The sequence below is a fragment of the Antedon mediterranea genome, chromosome 8 (assembly GCF_964355755.1).
Source record: "Antedon mediterranea chromosome 8, ecAntMedi1.1, whole genome shotgun sequence".
Classification (NCBI taxonomy): domain Eukaryota; kingdom Metazoa; phylum Echinodermata; class Crinoidea; order Comatulida; family Antedonidae; genus Antedon; species Antedon mediterranea.
The window spans coordinates 27,872,547-27,886,461 of record NC_092677.1 but is presented as its reverse complement, the minus strand read 5'-3'; the positions used below and the strand labels follow the sequence as shown (position 1 = coordinate 27,886,461).

Here is a 13,915-nt window from a genome sequence, read left to right as displayed (position 1 = left end):
TGTGGGATGCACCTGTTGCTTGTGGCCTATTACAGGCATCACATGTGTCACTGTATCATATAACTTGCCTACTGTAGGATATAAATTATAGATACAGTACCAAAAAGGCAGCTATGGATTTAAACAATGTATTTGTAGTTCAGCTTTTGCTAGCTTTACATCCTGTTTTGAATATTTCAAAGTTCACAACAAACACATATGAACACATACGTTATTTTTGCCATATTTTCTATTGTTTACAGTACAATAGTCAAACTCATAACAAATGAATAATTGAGTAATATCATTGATGAATTAATCCTTGGGTTTAAAGTTCTTATTGTCTATAAATACTGTTGGTGCACATTTTAAAGTGCAAGTGCTTGAGAATAACAGGTCCATACTTAAGTACAAACCTAGAGAGTGTGTACGTACTGCAGCAGAAAGACTACCTGTTTTAATTCTTTTCAGTTTTTATGATGGTAAGTATCACAATAATTAGTTTTAATGCGTGTAATTAACTTGGTAACATGGTATTATTTCTTCCCCTTCATTTTACATTGTTTCTTTGTACTCCCCAATTTTCTCATTTCATCCCCATTTTTCTTTTACCACTCCCTGTTTCCTCTATCTACATTTTCCCCCACTCTATCCCTGTTTCCCTTCTCTATCCAACTTTCTCCCTCTCTCTCCTTACTCCTCTCCTCTCTATCCCCGTTTCCCCTCTCCATCTCTCGTTTCTCCCTCTCTCTTCCCCAAGCATTTTTCTTATTTACCCACTGATAACCATCACATATAGCTCATATCAAGTTACTATCATATTTACTTTAATGTCTGATTATAGACATTATAAACATCCTCTGTCTGTATTCAATGTTTTCAATAGGAACCTACTGTTATATACAGTAAATACAAAGTAAACACTTCCTCAAAAGCGGAACAAAGTCCATTAAATGTCGAACAGAATTCAGTGGTTTTGTTCACCTATATTGGTTTTGACTGTATAATAATAGATTACAATCTTTATGTGTTGTTATAGATAAAGATTCAACATATACATTTGATTGCTGTTTTCATTTGAATTCTATAGATGAAGTGGGCCGTGTGTGTTGTATTGTTCTTCGTTCAGGAATTTGCTATCTATTGAGTTGAGGTAATATTTGATGTTTTTTTGATAGGTAAGGCTTTAGTTATCAATACAAAGTATTGGCTTGGTTGTAATTTTACAGGTAGGTTTTCCATTGGTTGCCTTTATTGTTGCTTAGGCTGAAATGGTATGCTATTCAGATACTACTGTATTTAGTGAACTATATCTATGGCTATACAAAGTAATGTGATAGAATTGTATAAGTGATATGCTATGAGAAACAGGTCTGTTGAGCTATATTGAAGCCCATATGGTGAGACTCAAAAACATCTGTGTACTGTAGATAAGTGCATGTATATACAGATTCAGTTCGTCATATTGTCATTGAATCTTTTACAATAGTTTATTGTTTAGTTTTCTATCCAGTATTTGTAGGCTCTACGTTGGCTAGAGAGCGAGTCCTGTATCGTTCTAAACATAGTGTAGTGAAATAAACTAGAGGAGCCAATCGTATTAAAACTTCAGCATTAGCATTCAACTAGGTACTTAAAGCTTAGTTTTAGTCATTTTATTGTGAATTGAACCGGGTCTTTCTTGTGTAATCAAGTACCTTATGCACACGGCTATACAGAGTCTCACTAATGACGTGAATGTACACAGGAATAATCCTTTTCAATCTCCATCTTTTACTAATCTGTTTTTAAAGTTCATCAGAAATCAGGATATTTGCAAAATAACTACGCATTAATGTACACATTTGATAAACATATGTAGGGATCTATTTATGATAGGGACTTCATACTATCATCATCAACATATGTAGGGATATATTTATGATAGGGACTTCATACTATCATCATCAACATGTGTAGGGATCTATTTATGATAGGGACTTCATACTATCATCATCAACATGTGTAGGGATATATTTATGATAGGGACTTCATACTATCATTATCAACATGTGTAGGGATCTATTTATGATAGGGACTTCATACTATCATCATCAACATGTGTAGGGATCTATTTATGATAGGGACTTCATACTATCATCATCAACATGTGTAGGGATATATTTATGATAGGGACTTCATACTATCATCATCAACATGTGTAGGGATCTATTTATGATAGGGACTTCATACTATCATCATCAACATGTGTAGGGATCTATTTATGATAGGGACTTCATACTATCATCATCAACATGTGTAGGGATATATTTATGATAGGGACTTCATACTATCATCATCAACATATGTAGGGATCTATTTATGATAGGGACTTCATACTATCATCATCAACATGTGTAGGGATCTATTTATGATAGGGACTTCATACTATCATCATCAACATATGTAGGGATCTATTTATGATAGGGACTTCATACTATCATCATCAACATGTGTAGGGATCTATTTATGATAGGGACTTCATACTATCATCATCAACATGTGTAGGGATCTATTTATGATAGGGACTTCATACTATTATCATCAACATGTGTAGGGATATATTTATGATAGGGACTTCATACTATCATCATCAACATATGTAGGGATCTATTTATGATAGGGACTTCATACTATCATCATCAACATGTGTAGGGATCTATTTATGATAGGGACTTCATACTATCATCATCAACATATGTAGGGATCTATTTATGATAGGGACTTCATACTATCATCATCAACATGTGTAGGGATATATTTATGATAGGGACTTCATACTATCATCATCAACATGTGTTTCAATATTGTCAGTATTTTCATCAAATTTATATTTCTCATTCAAATGAATAATTTTTCGTTATATCATCAGTTGCTGTTATTTTTATAGTATTTTATTATCATCATTGTTATTATAGTTTTAACATTTTAAAAGTTTTTTTATGATAATAAATGACGTATAAATCAACTTGATAAATGATATAACATAATTTGTTCTATTAACATTTGGTACACTGATGTAACCCTTTTCAATTGCCTCATGAAGGATGAAATAAAGTTGATTGGTTGATAATATTCATAATCATCAAATATTGTATTTTTTCTAGATCATGGGTAACCAGCCATCCAGTGAAAAGAGCAATGGGGCTTTAAGTAAAGACTCGCCACTCAGGAGATCAAACTACTTTAGAAAGAGTAACTTCCGCAGTGGAGGTCGAAGAAAGAAGAAGCATCCATCACCAGGGACACCCAAGACAGGCTCTCTTCGTTCATCTCTCAAATCGTCAGGCCCAGAAAAGCAAGCTTCACCAGGTATACTCATCTCTAAGTAGGCCTACCTGTGTTATTGTTAGCCAGTAGTTAGAGAGACACACCCATTCCATAACAGTACCCCACTTTATAAAGTAAATCAGATTTGAAGTAATTTCTTATTTCATTGTTACATTTCAATATATTTGCAATCTTGAATCAAAATTTGATAAAAAATAACCAAAGATGGACTTCCCTTCAAACAAATCAACCTCCCTCCCTCGCTTTCTAATCTAAATTTGAAGACTTATTTCATGTAAATTCTGATTGTTTTCAATATTTTAGGACTGATAAATGGGCCTGTTGCTAACCGTTTCCATAGCGACGATGGAAGGATGTCACCAAGAAAGCTTGAACCATGGAAGCTGGAAGCGCCCCCAGACACAGGTACAGGCTTTTAGGAATTTCTCATGTAGAACCTGAAATACTACATTACGCTGTGTTGCATGTTATGTACCATAAAATGTTTATTTAATTATAAAATTGTAACTTTTATTTTCAGGTGGGCAGTTGTTTGTTAAGGCAATTGAGCTCCATTGTCTGACCAACAAAGGGTTCCACAGCACCGAGGAATATCAAACAAAGGATTTGATCATCCGTCGTGGTCAGGCTTTCCAGATTAGTGTGCTGTTAGACCGTCCATATCAAGAAAACACCGACTTTATTAACATACAAATGAGAACAGGTATTGTGTCTCTACTACTTATTCTTAGCTCAGTTTAACAGCAAAGAATCTTCTTTTTCATACATACTCGTACATTTGCCTGAAAATTAGTAACAATTTGGTAAATTCAAACAAATAACTTTGTGGTCATTTAAATGCTGTAAAACTCTGTCTACACTATCAAACTTTATGTGAAAAAAATGTGATGTGCCCATATATGGACATGATGATGTTGTATCACAACCATATTTGGGCATATCACTGTCATATTTAGGCACATCACACTTTTTTCTCAAACTAGTTTGATAGTGTAGACAGAGCTTTATAATAAAATATAATATTTCTACATTTACAGGAACAGTTCATAAAATAAGTGATGGCACATTAGTTCCAATACCAATAGTAAAAGAATCAAATAAAATCAGTTGGAATGCTATAATAAAGAGCATTGAGAATTGCTGTTTAACCTTGATGATTTGGTGTCCAGTAGAAGCACTAGTTGGGAGGTATAAGTTGATGATGAAAACAAGAGTACAACGAGAAGGACTTCCCGAGAGGGTGTTTATATACGAACAAGAAGAACCTATCTATGTACTGTTTAACCCCTGGTGTGAAGGTAAAGGTAGTCTCTATGTTAGACTTGCCCCAAGTCTGTAGGTATGAAACACCATGTGTTCAGGGTTGGTAACCAACTGATATAAGTTGTTAATACCTGTTTATTATTTCCTTACCATTTGTATTTCTGTCTCTTGTATTTGGTATAAATTTGACTTATGATAAATCCATTTGAAAAATAAACTGACGATTGTTTTTGAGTAGAATATTATTCATTGTATTGCACAAAGTTTCAGATTATTTTCATTATATTCCAAGTAGAGCATTCTGAAATCACTATATTTGATTAAAAACCCATCATAGAATAATACATGAATTATATTTTAATGTAATAACTATTATTGCTTTGTTAATAAGTAGAGTTCACCAAATCTGAAATGAAACAGTTTCAGTAAAACTTGATTACAATTGATCGGCAATATCCTAGTTCAAAGTGCAACATTAAACCTTTTTACTGTTATTGAGTATAAAAGCTATTATGTAAATGGTGTACAGAAATAAGTAATACATGAAATACTGTAAGTAGGTTGGGTTACCATGTAGAAAAGGAAGATATAATAATAATATACAATTAAAATACAATACCATTCCTAATGCATAATTCAAAATTAATGAAAAGTTCTAAAAAAAGATTTTTTTTTTACCCGAAAAACTTGTAACTAGTCTTTTTAAATTCAAATGGTTTAAAAGCAGATCTTCTAGTTTTTGAAATATTTATTATTTATCTTTCAAGATTGTTTCATTCATAGATGATGCTGTTTATCTCGGCACAGATGTTGAACGGAAAGAATATATTCAATGCGATACTGGTTTCATCTGGTTTGGAACTGCAAAGCAACTCAGAAAGAGAGCTTGGGATTTTGCTCAGGTTTGTTTTAACTTGTTTTATCTGGTTTGCCTTGCTCAGGTTTCTTTAACTTGTCTTGTTTTCTTAACTAAACTGGTCAAAGTTGTTAACATACTGTAAGCTGTTTGAATAATCATGCTGGTAACAGCATTGTTGATTGCAAATAATAAAAAACATTTTAATGTTTGTTGGATAACTTCTTCTTTTTTTCAGTTTGATGAAGGAGTTGTGAGGTGTATGATGTTCATGATTGAATCTAGAGTCAAAGTTGCAGCACGAAATGATCCAGTTAAAGTCTGTCAAATTCTATGTGATGTGGTAAATATCAATTTATGCACTAATTATTAGTAATGATTATCAGCAGAGCCGTACGCAGGGGGGGGGGGGATTAATATATTTTTGGACTATTTTCATAATATTGAGTACTTATTTATTTTAAGACCCTATAAAATGTGGACCTTTTGCAATCTGTAAATAGCACACACCTCAAGGGCATTTTATGTGAGTGTGTATAAACTCACAGATTGCCTCTCTATTTTTTCACCTGCAGCTAAATGGTCATAATGAATACGGTGTTATGGAAAGTCGTTACAATAATAAATATTCCTTTGCAACTCCTCCAACAACATGGAACAGTAGCCGTATGATATTGGAAGAGTATATGCGAACCCAGAGACCGGTCAGATATGGACAATGCTGGACACTGGCTGGATTACTGACCACAAGTACGGTTAATCATTGTATATCTAAACTCATACATGTACAGTTTTACTTGTTAGCCGGATAACAATGATTTTTGATTTCCACTAAATTCCAGCCTATACCAAATAGAACAAATGGGATCGCTTCACTTAAAGTTAAAAACAAATCAACCATTTTGTTTGTGATGTTTTCAGTCGTACTGTAGTTCAGACTATCAGCGATTCCTAGTATTTATTTCACTAATTCATCATAATATCCACCATTTCTCTTTCAGTGTGTCGCTGCATTGGGATTCCTTCACGGTGCGTCACCAGCTTCAACTGTAACCATGACACCGAACAAGACACAACAGTTAACGTCCATTTTGATTCCAATTCAAATCAACCAATAGAAAACCTGAATGACCAATCCCTTTGGTAAGCTCTTTATACTAACTTTAACCTTGCAAACAAATAAAATAGAACACACATGTGAAAATTAAGTCTTTGCCAGGCAATGCACATCGAATTTAACTAATTGATGTTTGATTACTTCGTAGGTTCTTCCATGTTTGGAACGAGGTGTGGATGACAAGAAAGGATCTACCGCAAGGCTATGACGGTTGGCAAGCACTTGACCCGACCCCTCAAGAAACTAACAAAGGTATTTCTGTTTATTTTCCCCAAGTTGAGAGACTTATTACCTGTTTTTATGAATTGAAACCGGTACCTTTAAATGCTATAAAGCAAGAGCATCTACAGAATATTTCCCATGTGACACCAATCAGATTATTCAATCAATTGTTTTCTGAAGAGAAGTTTAAACAGCTTTTTATAAATTGAAACAGGTCTTCGTAGCATTGGTCCAGTACCATTAAATGCTGTAAAACAAGGTCATCTATATTACCCACACGACACCAATCAGCTTTTTACTTCAGTCAACTCACTCACAACATTTTGGACTTGCTTGGAAGAATTTGGTGTGTACAGAAATATGACTATGGCACAGCAAGATGATGTCAAAGGTCAATCCGTCTTCACAAAGCAACCAGGAAAGGGTGAACCAGAGGATATTACAAACCTGTACAGGCATCCTAAAGGTACCATTATTCAAAACAATTATCAGGGGCGGATCTAGGATTTTGAAAAAGAGGGGGCAGATATAGGAAAAATAATTGTCTAGGGGGGGTCCGGTGGCATGCGCCCCCCCCCCTCCCCCGGAATTTTTTCTAGACGCCCGGAAATAGCATCTGACGCGTTTAGGCCAGTCGATTCTTGTCATATAATTATCTGAATATAGTGGGTTTTATAGACAATATTTACTATACGGTAGAAGCGTGTTTTTTTGTCGCGAATTTTTACATATTTTTTACGCGATTGTTGGTTTCTTGGTTCTTTCAACGTTGCTGGGACACATGGACGTGAAGTTTTGCAAAGCCAAGGCCGGTCACGCGCAGCCGGGCCCGTGTGAAAATTGAAAAAGTTACGGGTTTTGATGCTTTAACCCAGCCGGCCTAGGACATATTTTCGCTGATATCTTAATCTAGTCTTTACAGTAAAGACAACATTAAATTAAAGTGTTTTTATATTAAAATTTAGTTTTACTTACACTTGTTATTTTGAAATATTAGACTTTAAAAGAGCACAAAAAACATCGTCGCGTTGTAAAAAATAAGAATTGTCACAAACAATGATGACGTAATTTATTAACTATTTGATTGGTCAGTCAGTTTTACCGATCGTAAGGTTGAAGTTGAACTCTGTTCAACTTCTTTTAAAAATTGAAGATTTTAACGATTTTTAATGTTGATTTGTACCCCCTTTTCCTGTAAAATCGTTGATAAAATCGTATGTAAATGGGTGCACAATATATATATATACCGTATTACAGAAAGGGGGGGGGGGGACCGTCTGCCTTTAAATCCCCCCCTCTAAATCCGCCCCTGATTATTTATTAATTATAACCATTAATTACCATTCTTCATCTTGCTTTAAAGTTAAAAAAAACCTCACTACTTCATTGAAATCCTTAAGGAAACCTAATCTTTTCTGATATTTAAAACAATTGGTGATCATTAGGAAAAACATAATGCTACCATCAATCCCTTTAAGATTTCCTTATGGCTATTTCCTTTCCCCTACATTCCACATTAATGATCTATCATGGTGTCTTATTTAACAGGAAGCAAAGATTACAAGATGACGATGCAGACAGCAAATGAACTAGGTATCCAAGCAGTTGAGGAAAGAAATGATAAACAAATACATGATGTCATCATCACAATTGAGACACCTAGTGATGTAGTTGTAGCGGAAGACTTTGATATAACTATCACAATGCATAATACAAGTTCAGAGGAGAGGAATGTACATGCTAAGCTTTTGGTGTTTGTAAGTTATCCATTTGTAAAATACAGTTGAAAATATTCAAAAAGAAAATTCTATTCTTTTGGTGTTTCTATATGCCAATTGTTTCCAAATGCGATTTGAGTCTAAGGACGTTGATGTTTTGTGTGAAAAAGTGTTATCGAAATGATCAAAATAGTCTAAACTGTTTCCAAATGTGATTTAAGGTTATTCTAAGCAATTTGACTTTGTTATACAATAGTTTACAAGTAAATATTATATCATTTTCACAAACACCAGCGTTTTTGTGTGTGTATACTGCAGAGTTTTTCTAGGCAATGTAAAAGAATTTGTTGTGTGACTGTATTGGCGATGGCTAGACAATTGCTAAAACTCGCACAAAAAATATTGGTTTTTTTTTAATTGGTCTTCTTTTCTTAGGCATGCTTCTACACTGGTGTTACCAAGGCACGATGCAAAGAGGAATTGCTAGCTGTTAATTTAAAACCAAGTGAAAGTAAGTTTTAAATAATCAAATCTTTATCATACTGATTTATAGTATTTTCAAAATGATAAGAATAAGGATATTAAATGTCACTAATTTAATCATTCCTGTGTACCATTATTTAACTTAATTTGTGAGACATCTAAAGAATTGATTGTGCAACCTGGTATGTACCTAACAGTATTAGTACATACTACTGCTTCCATCTAGTTTCTCAGGTTGAGCCTTCATTAAATAGTACAGAAGGACACACATACATATTATCATGGCTGTAGCAACCAGTGCGGTTGGTATTGTTTCAACCTGACCACTTTTTCACAGAGGCCTTTGACAACCCAGTGGCTTGAACAAAGATTGTTCCCATTTTCTTCCGAAAACCGGACCACTTTATTTCTTGTGGCTACATCATTGATCAATCTCTGTCCTTAGGTATTTTTATTTTTGTTCATTTAAAGCTAGTTCATCAGTTGTACATATGGCTGCATCAGACTACATGATGCAACTAGCAGATCACAGTTGTTTAAAGATTTACCTGGTTGGTACACTTGAAGAAACTAAAACGAAGCTCATCGCTCAATCGGATATGTGCCTTGCTCGTCCTCAACTTGAAATAACAGTAAGATAGTTTTTTATATTTAAAGATTTTCTTGTTAAAAAGAAGCCATTAGAAGTGTTAGAAGTCATCTGAAAAAAAACTGGCTAAAACAAGTAGTACATTAGTAGGATAATAACGATTTTGTTACAAAATAGATCTGCCAAATCGAATTCCAAATGTTTTCATAATGTTAGTAAGCCAAGGTCTGTCTACACTATCAAACTAGTTTGACAAAACAAGTGTGATGTACCCAAATATGGTAGTGATATGCCTAAATATGGTAGTGATATGACATCATCATGTCCTTATATTGGCACATCACAGTTTGTGTAGACAGAACTTTAGTATGTTGCTTTCTGAGGTCTCCAACTCTGATAAAATAATGTTAAATCTTGTTATAGCTTAAGAACACAGAAGGATTGAAAGCTGACGAGATATTCTTTGCTGTCTTCCATTTCATGAACCCAGTGAGCATGGCACTCACCAATTGTAAGTTATCAGTTGATGGTTGTGGTGTAGAGGCTGTCAAGTCAGTTGACCTACCGTAAGTACACTCACATGCTGAACAGAATGTATATTTCACCTTTCATTACATTATAAATTGTTAAACCATAGATGTGGGTAACTGAAATTGTTGTCATTTAAACTAACCTGTACTCATTGCCTTTTACACCTCCTATTAGTAAAGCATGCTGCAATCTTTGAGTAGTCCTAATATAATGCTCTGTCTACACTATCAAACTTTATGTGACAACAAAATATTATGCCCATATATGGACATGATGATGTCATATCATTACCATAATTGATCATATCCCTACCATATTTGGGCACATCACACTTTTTTGTCAAACAACTATGCAGTATTCAGTATTATTTCTACAAGTCTTAAATAGGTATATTTCAATTTATATTACAAAATTCAATGTAGATTGCATGTGATCCAAGAAAAGGAGTTCTTATAAATGTTTTTCTCCATTATGCATTTGCTTTTCATGTTTACTTACATTTCCTATTATGTTATTATTTTGTGTGTGTTATGTTTTATTGTAGAGATATTGAACCATTCCAAAATCTGAAGACAAAGATGAAGCTAAGATTAATTAAAGGAGGTCATCAAACATTAATTGCTGGTTTTACCTGTGATCAGATCAACAACGTTACAGGCTACATCGAGCTTGATATTGAACGACTTGTCTAGGCAAATCTCAACAACACAAGTGATTTCTAAAAAGGGGTAAAGGGAACCCCTCAAGGTGTAAACCCACTTTTTGTGATTAAGAGGGCTATCCCTCAGACCATAACATTGATGCCATTTTTTATGTGTTTGTTCTTTGTGTATGATTTCAAAATGAATCAACCAATATGAGAATTCAAGAAAACATTGCCCAACATATAATATCTTATTATCTTGTTATTTTACTTTATTTTCCTAATGTTGAGGTCAAGGGTCAAGGTGTTATCCCCGTCATCCCTGGACCCTTTACAAGTGCTGTCACTCTATGACAGATTGTGTGCTAATTGAAGAAACAAGAAAGTGCCACTCTCCAATTTCAAGTTTTTCTGTAAGGTAGTTTTTAGTTATCTTAAAGCTTTTCTTACATTATCTTACAGATCATTTTCTAACATATCATTTTCTTACATATCATTTTCAACATATCATTTTCTAACATCATTTTCTTACATATCATTTTCTAACATCATTTTCTTACATATCATTTTCTAACATCAATTTCTTACATATTATTGTTAAGCATATCATTTTCTTACATATTATTTTCTTACATATCATTTTCCTAAATATTATTTTCTAACATGTCATTTTAATTGAATTGAATTCTAACATGTCATTTTCTTACATTTTTATTTTGAGTACTTCCGTTTGATTCTGTTAACTATGATGTCATAGGATAGTCTGATTCGTTCTCCTTATATGGTAATTCAAAGCAGTTTAGAACATTTTAGGTAATTCTTTTTTGTCTCATTTATCTTATCCTTCCAACCTTGATAGAAATCATTAAATTTTTAATTTTGCTTTAACTTTCAAACATACTTTTTGTTAAACACAATACAATTCAAATATTTAATTTTAGTTTAATACATTAATTATATTTATACACAATTATAAATAGAATGTTGTTTAATAATAAATTGAAAATGTTATAATTTATTTAAATATTTAGGCTTATTGGCCGTATATAAAAATGATTGTAAATGTATATAATATGATATAATAGAAATTTTAATAAATGTAATCCAAATTTTATCTTCATTACAACACTTTTTTTGTACTGACAGAAAGCAGAACATTTCAATATAAGTCTAGTCTACCCTGACAAACTTTTATTTACAATCCCAGTTTGTCAAGGAACGTTTCCCAAAGTTTGTTTGTATAGAATGTCACAATTGTTTTCTTAATTTAAGAATTATTTGATATCTGTAAATTAGTTACATCTGTTTTAAATCTTTTACAACGGCAGACGATCTTCTTAAAGTTATTTTTAAATATTGGTTTTGTTATGGCATAAAGCAACGGGTTGATGGTTGAGTTGCACCAGAGTACATAGTTGACCAACTCCCAAACCGTGTTGCTAACACAGTCATCACAAGTCACTGACGTTATCGAAATGATGTAAAGAGGAAGTCTGCAAATTAAAAACGCGCTCACTAAAATCGATAGATTCTTAGCTGCTCGTCTGTGCTTGTTCAGCATTTGAGTGTTGTTTGATTTTTTACTTTTTTCAGAAACGAACGCGACTTGGTTTTTACTAACCAAACCTTGCGATCTTTTACGAATGTTAATATAAATTATTACATTAAAAACGACAATCGCTGTGAATGGAATTACAAATTCGATTACAAACAAAATTGAATTAAACGCCACGCTACCAAGCGCTTCCAATTCGCACTCTTGGGTATAATCCACCCAGTTTTCACCAATCCATATCGTCCACTTGAACACTGTTAACAAGTAAAATGTTATCACCATCGTCCAACTGGATATTATCATGATTAAGACGCGTGTCAGACTCTGGAATTTAAAATATTTTAACTCTTTCGTAACGAGCCAATAACGGTCCAAACTGATAAACACCATTGATATGACAGACATGAAGCATGCGATGTAGTCCGCTACAAGAAAGAACTGACATACACTCTTGCCAAACGGCCAATGATCGCTCAGAACCCAGAGCGAGTTGAGCGGTAAGGAGATTGCGCCTACGATAAGGTCCGCTACAGACAGCATTAAAATGAACCAGTTGTCGTATCGCTTTCTGATATTGACATCTGTGATGAAGCTAAGTATCACCAGAAGATTTCCAAATATAGTTACAGCGCACAACGAAAACAAAATGAACGATAGTACAATTGCTGATGGTAGCGGGAATGCGTAAAATGAATAGTCGCCGCCGCCGTCGTCATTTAAGCCGCTTCCATTGATTGACGGAGTGTTTATTCCAAATACAGTAGAGAAACCAACATTATCAACATTGCTTGGTAAAATAGTCGAGTTATTGGTGGACATTTTTATCGTTTTTGGAGCTCCACGTTGACACAAAATTTGTTTATCGGTATAACGACGTACTTTACTGCTGCCGGTCCAAATTTAAGAATAATTTATTACCAGCTAACTTTTCTAATTATTTTGTTAGAGTAAACTCAGTTCATAATTATGGCATAGGTCCTTTGATACTTATCGTCCTTATAATTTTGTTACCGATATGGGTAGAAACACTATCTGAGGACATGGTCCAATTTTATGGAACAGTATTGATGCTTCTATTCGTAATGCATCATCTGTCAAAGTATTTAAAAAGTTGTATAAAAATAATTTGCTCTTAACTTATCAATGAGTGTTACAAACATGTTTACATTTACATTGTTCTTTTGCTTTTTTTGGTTTTATCGCACTATCTTTGAGTTCATATGCCAACATGTTTAGCTAGTATTGTCTCGTCCTGTGCTTCAATTATGTTTGTATCATGTATTAATTATTTTGTTAAGGTGGCCAAATACTGTACGAGCTTTGCTCTTTGTTTGGTCATCCTTCCATTTTTGCATATACTCATTACACTTGTTTATATTGGAAAATAAAAACTGAAACTGAAACTGATATTAAACCGATATGAATCCACTACGGCAAGTTCTACGGTTAGTTTACTGATGATGTTCAACAAACTGATCGAAATTGGAATTAAAGGGTTTTAATAAGTGTATACCTATCGAAGGAGTTAATGTATAATTATTGCATCAATTTATAGCCTGGCTTCACTTGTAACAAACTACTTTATGATCCATTTTGCTGTGCGATTATTGTCCTCTCTGTATCATCAGA

General features: G+C 33.6%; 2 protein-coding genes across 3 annotated transcripts; one reads left to right on the top strand and one right to left on the bottom strand.

The window, feature by feature from the left end:
• The first annotated feature begins 313 nt into the window (after window positions 1-313).
• On the top strand, window positions 314-11,740 carry LOC140057841 (coagulation factor XIII A chain-like). 2 transcript variants are annotated; one of them, XM_072103605.1, is made up of 17 exons: window positions 314-461; window positions 1,070-1,132; window positions 3,126-3,330; window positions 3,613-3,714; window positions 3,830-4,012; window positions 4,347-4,607; window positions 5,356-5,474; window positions 5,667-5,771; window positions 6,004-6,178; window positions 6,430-6,571; window positions 6,694-6,797; window positions 6,982-7,233; window positions 8,316-8,524; window positions 8,921-8,996; window positions 9,440-9,600; window positions 9,981-10,123; window positions 10,633-11,740. In XM_072103605.1, exons 3-17 carry the CDS (start codon window positions 3,129-3,131, stop codon window positions 10,778-10,780), a joined length of 2,382 nt encoding a protein of 793 aa, XP_071959706.1. In that variant the 5' UTR covers window positions 314-461; window positions 1,070-1,132; window positions 3,126-3,128; the 3' UTR covers window positions 10,781-11,740. The 2 variants fall into 2 exon arrangements, with proteins under 2 accessions (XP_071959706.1, XP_071959705.1); XM_072103604.1 differs by having other exon boundaries at window positions 1,019-1,132.
• A 258-nt stretch (window positions 11,741-11,998) lies between these two features.
• Window positions 11,999-13,105, bottom strand: LOC140057758 (histamine H4 receptor-like). The gene has a single exon (XM_072103480.1). It carries the CDS (start codon window positions 13,103-13,105, stop codon window positions 11,999-12,001), a length of 1,107 nt encoding a protein of 368 aa, XP_071959581.1.
• Window positions 13,106-13,915: the final 810 nt, after the last annotated feature.

Coding starts and splice junctions, on each gene's coding strand:
- LOC140057841 (XM_072103605.1), top strand. CDS start 3,129: ATGGGTAACCAGCCATCCAGTGAAAAGAGCAATGGGGCTTTAAGTAAA. Junction 4,608..5,355: donor GTTTAACCCCTGGTGTGAAG/GTAAAGGTAGTC, acceptor TTTCATTCATAG/ATGATGCTGTTTATCTCGGC. Junction 5,772..6,003: donor GTCAAATTCTATGTGATGTG/GTAAATATCAAT, acceptor TTTCACCTGCAG/CTAAATGGTCATAATGAATA.
- LOC140057758 (XM_072103480.1), bottom strand. CDS start 13,105: ATGTCCACCAATAACTCGACTATTTTACCAAGCAATGTTGATAATGTT.